Source organism: Triticum urartu, chromosome 1A (genome assembly GCF_056163025.1).
Source record: "Triticum urartu cultivar PI428250 chromosome 1A, HENAU_Tu73, whole genome shotgun sequence".
In the NCBI taxonomy this organism is placed as follows: domain Eukaryota; kingdom Viridiplantae; phylum Streptophyta; class Magnoliopsida; order Poales; family Poaceae; genus Triticum; species Triticum urartu.
The window spans coordinates 543,269,008-543,279,616 of NC_141873.1; the positions used below are offsets into that span (position 1 = coordinate 543,269,008).

Genomic DNA, 10,609 nt, shown 5'->3' on the forward strand with positions numbered 1-10,609 from the left:
TGGGGCTCTTCCCCCCAAGTTTGCAATGGATATTTTCATCATGGGCTGCTATATTTGGTGCTGCCAAAGCGGCAATTATGCAATAGCATCTGTTGATTTACACAGCCCAAAAGATGTTGCATTGTTAATTTCTTTGTAACTCTCTGCCTCATAATCATTTCCAATGAATCTCAAGGAGTGGTGGAGCTGATATAGTACAGTATTTGTTAGCTTGTTGATTCTACAAGAGTCTGCCTACGAGTTTCATGATTCATCTCAACTCAACTAGGTTCAAATTTGTTGGAATCTCTGAATTCTCGGCATCCCATCGTTCGCTATCTAAAGATTTTCAGTTTCATATAAAGGATAGGATAGATTTCCAGTAAGACAGGACACAAATTCTCTACAAGTGTGACATTTTTGCATATCTACATGCAAAAGTGCTTACATATCATGGCACACTCTGAAATTACATGCATCACTGACAGGAAAGCCAACAATTCTCCCATTCCTCCATAGCCGGGCGGGATAATAGATATAACAAAACTATAATGCGATCTTTGCACATGAAACCCTGCCACTTACGCAAGTACAACATCGCCACCATCATCGTGCAGGGGCTGTTGCCATTTTGCTTCAAAGTCCTCCAAGTACTCTCTGCTGTTGAGCTCTGTCAACCTGTAACAACACAGAGCAAATGAAGGGGGCAATACAGGCTTAAGACAAAACTATAATTCAGAATAAGAGCTGATATAACCTGGTAAAGCACATTCCACATTACCTGCTAATCGTACGATCTTTGGCAAATCCTAGCTCATTGTCCACACAGAGATCGGGATCGTCACTTTTGCGCGAGCGTGAAGATCTAGGTGCACTCTTTTGTGCTTCAGCAACCGTCACGATGTTCTCGAATAGCTCTATCGGCTCGGCCTCAGCTGTGCATAATAGCCTCGCCTTGTTCTCGTACATTACCTGAAAAGCATTATCGCCGTCAGAGACAAGATTCTTTGTGCTGCCGGTATACAGTATACATACATATCAGTAGAATATTTTAGATCAAAAATGGAAATTGATTCCAATTGTCCACCTTTTTTATATAAGTATAGGTCAACACTAGCTTCAGGAGTAGGCTCTTTAAAAATGCTAACATGAGAAAGTGCACTACTACTGACGAAAGTGTATATCTGCCAAGCATGCATGTTTCAGGTCTTCAAGGTGTCTAGTTCCAAATTAGAACGGAAGGATGTCTAAACCTATGTTTTTAAGGTGTCTGTAAGGCGACGCCTAGGCGTCGAGGCCCCCCCCCCCCCCCCCCCCCAGCGCTTTGCAAATATGTCCGCTTTAGGCGCCTAGGCGTTGAGGCGGCCCCCCAGCGCCTTAAAGCGAAGCGTTGCCTTAAAAACATAGGTCTAAACACAAGGCTAAGGCAGGATTAAAACAAAAAGATGACAGACTAAGGAAAGACGAAACATACATCAACCAATGTGACAAACCGATACGCTGCTGTTCTGTTATGATATCCAAACTTAGGGACACCTTCAACTGCAAGGGTGTGAAACTTCTCTGCACATTAACATTTTGTTGTCAGTCAGATCACATTAACGGTCTTATATTTCTTTACGGAGGGAGTAGCATTTTGTAATCCCTAACTGAAACTGCACTGAACAACTGTACTTACTAAATAGCCCGAAATAATCTGCTGCGCCTATAGGTCTGTCACAAAGATCTTCAAACTGGAAATATGCACACCCATTTGCTCCCAGTGGGACCTGCATAGCCAAGGTTCAGTAATTGCAGAGTGATTACATGAAACAAAAAGCAACCAACTCTGAATATCTAACTTCCAAGACCTGCAAATGTCGTCCCATAACGACTTCAACTGTTTGAGGAGTAGGTTCCTCATCTCCAATCAAAGATTGGAATTTCTGTTTAAGAACTGTACTGCAGTCGTTTCCAATAAAATAGAAACCTTCTCCAGCCTGCTCATAAGATCGAAGATGTCATGAAAGGGAAAACTGGAAAAAACAAATGCATAACTTGCAACAGTAGGCAACATACCGAACCCAGTTGACGGTAGTCTACTGCGGAGCCAATGGGGTGTGAAATGCACCTTTCCTGCAACAATCCACAAAAATTAACATGAGCACACTAGCAGATTGAACTTCAGACAGCAGAGAAACTGACAAATAAAACAACACGTACTTTCAAGGTGTCAATGAAAGGTAAGAAAAGGTTTCTCTGCAAGCCACCTTCGTATAGCTGATCTGGAGCACGATTAGAAGTCGAAACTAGAATCTGAACACAAATAACAATGCAAAAGAATCAATGCAAAATACTGAGCTATTCTTGTGTGAGTAACAAGGTTGATTCAGTGCCATAAGAAAATATAAATGCAGTCGTCACATACAACGCCTTTGCTGAACAGATGTCTGAACAGACGGTTCAATATCATAGCATCAGCAACATCAGTTACCTGTAAAGTATGTTCCGGATGTGTTAGTAAACAAGCATTCAAAGCTAATACAACTATCACAGCAAGGATACACATACCATAAACTCATCAAGACATAATATTATGGCTTCATCTGAAATCTCAGCTGCTACCATATCAAGGGGATCTGAAACACCTTTATGCATCTGCATGTAGATGAATGTTTATGAAGAGATCTAGACTGAAGAAGAAAGATGAATATCTCATAATCACAAAAAATACCTGCAGACGACTATGAACATTCAACATGAAATCGTGAAAGTGAATTCGCTTTTTCCTCCAATTAGCTGGCCTGACAAGAAGTAGTACCGTCAGGATAGCAATGGATTATTGAAGAAATGCATAAAAGGGAAAATATGTGCAAGTACCAAGTTGTTGTCTAGTTAATACCACATAGCAAAAGAACCGAAGGAAGATAGGCTACAGTTTATTTTCCAGGCATCTTCATCAGAACTTGGACAACATTGGTTATGTTGATTAATAAAATTACAATGATCACCATTGGTTCCTAACAGTTGGAAGTTTGAACTTAGACAGTAAATGGAGCCCACAGCTTGTCAACTGCTTCTAGGCATGTCTCAAAATTACTATGACTGTCTATGAAGAGATCAAGTCTTCAGTATGTACGACTAAATTGATGAAAGAAAAGAAAATTACTGTTACTACTTGTGTGTATTGGTTTCATATGTAATTTGTCTTAAAAAATGTGAAGACCATTGAAAAGTGAATAGAATAACTTCGGCCTGTATAGTTGCATACGAATGTGAACTGTTATATGAACGCATTCAGGTAAATCAATCTAATAGAAGAGCACTAAATGTATTTCTGAACTGATACACCGCCATGAATATATGTGGTGACATGTTCAGCACTAATGTGCACTTTCAAGTTCATGATTTGGTTATCTTAAAGCAGCACACAATAAGTCCAAAAATGTTATAACTGATTCACTTACAGTTGCTCATAGAACAGGTCCATAAGCATCGTCTTCCCTGTACCAACCCCTCCATATAGATACAATCCCTTTACTGGTGATTGGGTAGAAGGCTGAGCAATGAGGCGAGACCATAGCCACCTTCTCCTGTCAAACAGAAACCACTATGGTTAGGATCACTCTGATCGGTCCCTTGCTTACTTTGTGAATTCACTGCTTTCAAATCGCGCTTACCTTCCAGATTTCTCAGATGACTGATATCTATCGAGCTGGCAGGCTTCTTCATTCTCTACAAGATCCTCATAAAGCCTTTGTAATTGCTGAATCGTATCAACCTGCGTCAATTGGTAAAAGTTCAGAAGAATCGTCAGGGAAACACTCAAGGAAATCATGCAAGAAAAACATTGATTAGGTCCAATTCAATAACCTGAAAGCTATCACCATCCACAAGATCTCCTGATGCAATTCTCTTCTCATATTCCACCATCGGACCACCTCGTGGAACATCTGGGAGAGTAATCAAGTTGAGTCAAATGCCTCCATCAGAAATCAGAACATGAAAAGAGGTTACGAGCATCCAAAGGTAACAGAAATGAAACCTTTAATCGAATCAGCTGCGGCAGTGGAGAACATGTTCCTCAGTGACTCCACAGCTGGACTCACAAATCTGCCATGTTCATCATTCTGGCGCACTGTGCACAGTGAACGAGATGCGGAACTCCGCAAGATGAGAGCGTTCTGCTGCCTGGTCAGCCTGTTTATTGGTGCGCGCCCCTCTGCATGGTGCCGCGCCAAACGGCGAAGCTGGCGTAGCGAGCGAGCTACCGCTGCTCTCATCTTTCTCTGATGCACTTTCTAGGCCGACTCAATCAACGGGCGAAGTTATGGAACCTGTAACAATCATAGCAGAGCAAGAAGCCATTAGAAAACAAATAGGGAGCTTCTCCTAATCAGCGCTGGGCCATGTGTTGGAAGATGCAAACTCCATGTGGGACTGGAATATACAGGGAAAATCTCAAAAGTAAACTGATAGGCTGGGAGCATGTGATTTGGAATCGGCTAGCATGAAAGGCTACCGCGAAAATGACACGGAAAGGGTGGCCAGTAATCAAGCGGAATAATGCAACTGCTGCAGGCCGCTTTCCCAAGTCCATCCAAGGGATAAAAAAGAAGCCGTGAGCTCTCAAGGTGTCGTGTCAATGGCCTATTGATTCCAAAGAATAATAAAAAAAGAGGCTTTAAGCGTTGCTAATCAGTTGCCTTTAGGTCCAAGGGATATACTGGGATCAATTAAACTGACCAGAAACGCGAAACTCGCATCAATCAAGTACTGTGGTAGGAAATTAATGCAGCAAGATGAATTATTATTGATTTTTTTTGCGATGGATCATAATCCTCATCAGGGGATTAAAAGCGAGGGAGCAGCAAAAAATCCTGGAGCGGGGAGCTGAAGGGTAGAAGAAGCTCCATGTCGGTGGGAGCAGTTACCAATCCAGGAAATCTGGAGCCCCAACATTTGGGGAGCAACGAACCACCGCGGCGGCGGAACGGAAGAAAAGAGGGACAATTTGTCGCAGGCACGCACCCAATGGTCTCGCCGCGGAGAAGCCGGCGTTCCTCGGCGGAGCGGGAGCCCCGTCGCGCGCGGCGTGGACGGACGGGTGGTCGGTGGCTGCCTTTCCCCGACCTCCTCCGGCGGCGGCGGCGAGCGGCCCTGGCAATCCAACCGCTGGAGATTGGAGAGGAGAGAAACGTGAGGCCGACAACAACGGAGCCGCGCTAAAAGAGGTAGGCGCAGCAAAGACCGGGCGGGAGAGGAGGAGCAGGGGAAGAAGGCAATACCGAATCGAACTTGGGCAGCAGGAAGCCGGCGCGGTGCCGGCGTCGGAGCAGAGGGACAGCGACGTCGCCTGGCCGCCGCGTCGGGTCGCCGCGCGGAGAAGAGGATTATTCTTGGCTCTCCTGGGGGTGAGGGGGCAGGGGGAGGGGAGTGGGGGGGTCCGAGGCTCCGGCGACGAGGAGAAAAGAAACAGGCAAAGGCAAGGGGGATCGGGAACACAAGAGAGGACCGGGAGGATGGGATGGGAAACGTGAGCTGGAATTGAGTTGGTGCCGCGTGTTGTTTTGTGTTGTGTTGTTGCTTGGGACAATGAATGAATTTTTTTTTTTTTTGAGGGTAGACAATGAATGAATTGAATCGATAAAATAGTCGTCCCAGCCGTGTTGGACTCGTCCTCGTCACCGTCACCTCCTCGTGGCCGGACTCGGAGTGGGGAGGTGAGCCTACTCGGCTTCTTCTTTCGCATGCGTCACGGACCAGATTAACCTCATGTTGGATTTTTCTCCTTGACGGCCGAGAAACTAAAGGTCTGTGGATCTCCAACATTGACCCGTAAATTTGCTTCGGCATCTGGCCGTGGACTTCGGACCAATGCATGAACACTGATGCGAAAGACCGGCATCCAACGATGCCGCATATATTTTAATCACTGTTGAAACTATGCGGACGAAACTCCTGCAAACCGGCCGCATTCTCATATAGACCGAAAAAGATTCACGCAAACGATGGTGGATCTCGCCGTTACATTTTGGAAATATACTTCAACCAAAAGCGGAGTGCGTATGACAACTGAAGGTATAATTTCTAACATACTTCTATTCTAAACCTATCTAAATAATTGTGGGCGCTCGTTCCCTGTGTTCGGACATGAGCCGCGAGAGCTAAAGTTCCGGCACTTGCCTTCGCCTTTTCGAGTTCCGCCTTGGCACTCTTCAGCTCTGCCTTTGCAGTCTCCGCTACCGTAGCCTGAGGAACTAACCTGTCGTCGATTATCAGCCCGCTGAACTTGGCTTCGGGCAGAGGGGGTGAGTGGTGGCCTTCCTGCGACCCGGGCGGCGGCGACCCACCATGCACTATCTATGTCGCTGTCAGCGGCGGGCGTGCCAGCTTCGTGGTCGTGGCAGCGGGACGCGGTCTCGACGGAGCAGGCAATGTCCTCCTCATCGTCTATCTTGCCCCACACCTCGTCCGCCGCCTCGTCGAACTCTTTATAGGCGCCTCCAGTTTTGCATGATGCTGGCAGTACCGCCAGCGGGCGAGGCAGATCTGGAGCGGTAGGACTCAAGCAGCGACACCTGCTCCACCACGTCCGCGTCAGGCGCGATCGCTCTATCGGCGTCGAGCTGCTCCTCCACCTACTGGTGCTTCTGGAGAAGCTGGAGGTTGTAGGCCACATCAGCCTGCGCCTCGCCAATGGTCGCGGTGCAATGCACCAGCGAGGGTGGCGCCCACAAGAAGGGTGCCGACGGCCCGTCCTCAGCCGCGTCCTCCATTGTGACATCGTCGGCCTTCATTTGACTGTTGGCCTGCCGGCCGACAAAAATGGCGGCCATCTTCCTATGCTCCGATGACAGTTCGTTCCAGATTGCTTTGAAGCACGAGGAGCCCATGGTGCGAGTCGTGTGGACAGGAGAAAGGGGCCGAAGGAGGATGAATGCGGCTATGGTCGAGGTTGCAGTTTATATAGCAGGCGGATGACAATGGTGGGCGACAGACAAACGGATGGACGGGTAACGCCGGATTAGTTTTCTTGGTAACTATGTGTCACTAGAAGAACGCCCGTGCGTTGCAACGGGACCACATTAACTTTAAAAGTTCAATATCAATTATGTTAATATTACATTTAATATTCTCATGCATATTAAGTGACATTGACGACCTTTTTACCATCAAATTCTCACACACACACCCTCTTCCTCCCTCTTCCTCACTCTCTCTCCTCCTCTTCCTCACTCGGGAGGTGGGACAAAAATAAACCCAGAACGGAGACTACCAACTGAGACACTAGGAGTAGAGATCATTTAGTTGATAAGAATAAATAGAAAACGGTGTTAAAAAGGAGAAACAGATTAGAATACATTGAAAAACCAAAAGGACGATGTAAAAGGGGATTCGCCTTGCCCCCGGGGCCTTGCCATCGAACCGGATCAGCGGTCCAGTCCTTGCACGATCGTCTTCTCCTGTTCCCCGAGCCGCGTCGCTACAGAGCCGGGCTCCCGCCCGACCACCTCGCTGGCATCGAAGGGGAATGGATAAGGGTGACACCCTTCCTTCCCTGCCCCCATGGCCTCACTCCTCCTCGACGCCCCTCCCAAATCCACTTCTCCTCCTTGCTCGCTCGATCCCGTCGATCTGGACGAAGTCAGACGCCACGACCACCATGACCGACCCCGTCCACATGGCCACTGCCCTCCCTATGGGCTAGGAGCTTGTCGAGGAGCTCCGAACGCCTTCGCTACTTCGTCTGCGCCAACAAGATCAAGTCCAGCACCCCCGCATCGACGTCGCTGTCGTCTTCCTCAACCTTGGGCCACCGCGACATTGCCGTTCGATCCACGCCGCCCCGAGCTCCCATGTCTTCCCCCAGGGACGCCATTGACACCGCCATGATCTCCTCTTGCCTTTCCCCTGTTTCCCCTCTCGTTTGCTCTCGTTAGGTATTTCGTTGTGGCCGAAAACCTGTAAGTGCATCTAGTGCCACCCCTAGTTGGTTTTGGAGTATTGACGACAAACCTAGCTGAGGGACTAATGTGTTTGTGAGAATTGCAGGATAACACAGGTAGAAGTCCCTCATTGATTCGGTTTTCCTACCAGAGATGACCCCTAAAAATATATGAAGACATTGAAGTCAAAGGTGGTATGTGAAGATATTCACATTAAAGACTATGACAAGAGAAGACATCGCATGAAGCCTATGGAGCTCGAAGACTCAGATCTTTCGTAGTTCTTTTTCTTCTTTATTGAGTCATAGGAACCACCGTACTGTTAAGTGGGGTCCAAGAGAACCAGTCAGAATGACTGAAGTGATGCTTAACCAAAACCTATGTCTTCGAGTGAAGACTATGAGAGCGAATCTTGTCTAGAGTCGGACAAGTCAGCTTTGCTTGTAGCCCAAGTAAAGTTGCCGTGTGTGTTTGAAATCTGACCGTTGGAACACGTGTCAGTTCCTTAGTGACCCAGGGTCATTTCGGACAAATCAGGTCGGGTTGCCTGGTGGCTATAAATAGCCCACCCCCTACAACCATAAACGGTGGGCTGCTCAGAGTTAAAGTACGGCTTTTGTCGTGTGAGAGCAACCCACCTCGAAGCCTTTGAGAGAGAATTCCTTGCGAGGATAAAGCCCTAACCACCCAGAGCCAAAGAGTGTTAGGCATCACTTAAATCTTCCTGTCTGTGTGATCTGAAGACTTATTACACTTGAGGACTGTGAATCCTCCAGCCGGTTAGGCGTCACGTTCTGAGCATCCAAGAGTCATTCTGGATCGCCGGTGAACGAAGTCTGTGAAGGTTTGGGAGTCTACCTTGAAGACTTACCAGAGTGATTGGGCGAGGTCTATGTGACCTTAGCTCAAGGGGAATACGGTGAGGACTGGGTGTCCTGAGCTGCGTGTTCAGGACTGGGTGTCCGGGACTGTGTGTCCTCAGGTTTAAATACCTAGCCGTCCTAACCAGACGTACAGTTGTCACAGCAACTGGAACTGGTCCAACAAATCATTGTCTTCAACGAGTCACTGGTTTCATCCTTCCCTTCCCTTTACTTACTGTTGGTCCTTGTGAAGTCATCATATGATTGCACTATCTTTTGTCTTCAGTGAGTGACTGCTTGTTCTGATTGGCTTCTTAATATCTTCCTACCTGATCCTTACTACCTAGCTGCTATTAGTCATTGTGCTTTCACTTCATTGAATACTTGACTATGGTTTGCCTAGTGTAGTCTACCTTCCGCTGCATGGTAATAGGTTTATTTCTATCGTTTGTCTTCGAAACTTCCATGTTTTGAAGACTTTCATAAAAATCGCCTATTCACCCCCCCTCTAGTCGATATAACGCACTTTCAATTGGTATCAGAGCAAGGTACTCCCTTGTTCTATGTGATTCGGTTTAACCACCTGGAGTTTTAGCTATGTCGACTGCAGGAATAATCAAAGTCTCCGCTGCGTGCCCCATCTTCGATGGAACTGAATATCCCTACTGGAAGAATAAGATGCGCATGCATCTTGAAGCCATTGACGTCGACCTATGGTATGTCGTCAAGAACGGCGTTCCCAAGGCTGGAGAAGGTGTCACTGCTGCTGACGTCAAGAAGTTTGTTCAACTAGACTCTACTGCCAAGAATATCATCTGTGGTCATCTGACCAAAGGACAGTATGGCCGCATGAGTGCTTTGGAAACATCTAAGCTAGTCTGGGACTGGCTCTCCAAGGTCAACGAAGGCGTCTCAACCCAGAGAGATCAGAGAATCAGTGTCCTTCGCAACCTCTTCAACCGCTTCAAGAGAAATGACAATGAGAATGTCCAGCTCACGTTTGATCGACTCACTGACATCACAAATGAGCTTCAAGCTCTCGGCGCCACTGAGATCACCAAGCATGAAGTCGTCAAGACACTCCTGAGATCACTTGACAGCTCGTTTGACACCCTAGCCCTGATGATTCAAGAACGTCCGGACTTCAAGACACTCGATCCGTCTGACATACTTGAGAGGCTCAACACACACGAGTTTCAAATTTCTGAGAAAAGAGACATCTACGATCCCAACTATGGGCGAACTCGTGCCTTGAAGGCAAAAGCTGTCTCCACATCTGAAGAAGAATCTGACAGCAGTTCTGATGATCCTGAAGACATTGGAAAGGAGCTTGCTATGCTTGTGAAGAAGTTTCAAAAATTCACCAAGAAAAAAGGCTTCAGAAAGTCCTCACGATCAAGCTCAAGGAATGATGAAGCTTTTGCTCATGACTACAAGAAAAGGTCATGTCACAAGTGCAAGAAACCTGGCCACTACATCTCTGAGTGTCCGCAGTGGGACAATGAGAACAAGAAGAAGAAGAAGAGCAAGGGGTATGACTCCGACGACAAGAAGAAGAAGAAATACTCAAAGTCTTCTTCCAAGTCTTCCTCCAAGTCTTCATCACACAAGAAGAGCTCATCCGGCAAGGCACGTGCATTTGTTGGCAAGGAAATGGATTCAGAGGAGGAGTCCGCTTCTAAGGAGGCGGTGGTGGAGTCTGAGGAGGAGTCCGATTCTAGCATTGCGAGTCTGGCTACAGCATACGTTGCCAAGTCCATCTTCAACACTGAAGACAATGACTCCATCACCGACACCGATGCAAATGACAAGGACTACTCCGCTCCTACCTATTGCTTC

At 47.1% G+C, this 10,609-nt stretch overlaps 1 protein-coding gene across 2 annotated transcripts; it reads right to left on the reverse strand.

The window, feature by feature from the left end:
• Positions 1 to 310: 310 nt before the first annotated feature.
• LOC125527535 (uncharacterized) lies at positions 311 to 5,528 on the reverse strand. 2 transcript variants are annotated; one of them, XM_048692048.2, is made up of 16 exons: positions 5,247 to 5,525; positions 4,990 to 5,133; positions 4,004 to 4,295; positions 3,832 to 3,911; positions 3,639 to 3,739; positions 3,426 to 3,551; positions 2,693 to 2,762; positions 2,530 to 2,616; positions 2,387 to 2,452; positions 2,182 to 2,274; positions 2,038 to 2,094; positions 1,830 to 1,958; positions 1,658 to 1,748; positions 1,454 to 1,542; positions 761 to 951; positions 311 to 657 (listed from the first exon to the last, which is right to left on the reverse strand). In XM_048692048.2, exons 3-16 carry the CDS (start codon positions 4,239 to 4,241, stop codon positions 561 to 563), a joined length of 1,515 nt encoding a protein of 504 aa, XP_048548005.1. In that variant the 5' UTR covers positions 4,242 to 4,295; positions 4,990 to 5,133; positions 5,247 to 5,525; the 3' UTR covers positions 311 to 560. The 2 variants fall into 2 exon arrangements, with proteins under 2 accessions (XP_048548005.1, XP_048548013.1); XM_048692056.2 differs by lacking the exon at positions 4,990 to 5,133 and having other exon boundaries at positions 5,247 to 5,528.
• Between the last annotated feature and the right edge of the window lie 5,081 nt (positions 5,529 to 10,609).

Bases quoted from the DNA above. Each gene is read 5' to 3' on its own strand.
- LOC125527535 (XM_048692056.2), bottom strand. From the start codon at position 4,241: ATGAGAGCAGCGGTAGCTCGCTCGCTACGCCAGCTTCGCCGTTTGGCG. The intron at 2,095-2,181 runs GTACGTGTTGTT...GGATTGTTGCAG, and splicing joins CTTTCATTGACACCTTGAAA to GAAAGGTGCATTTCACACCC. The intron at 952-1,453 runs GTATGTTTCGTC...AATGCTTTTCAG, and splicing joins GGTTTGTCACATTGGTTGAT to GTAATGTACGAGAACAAGGC.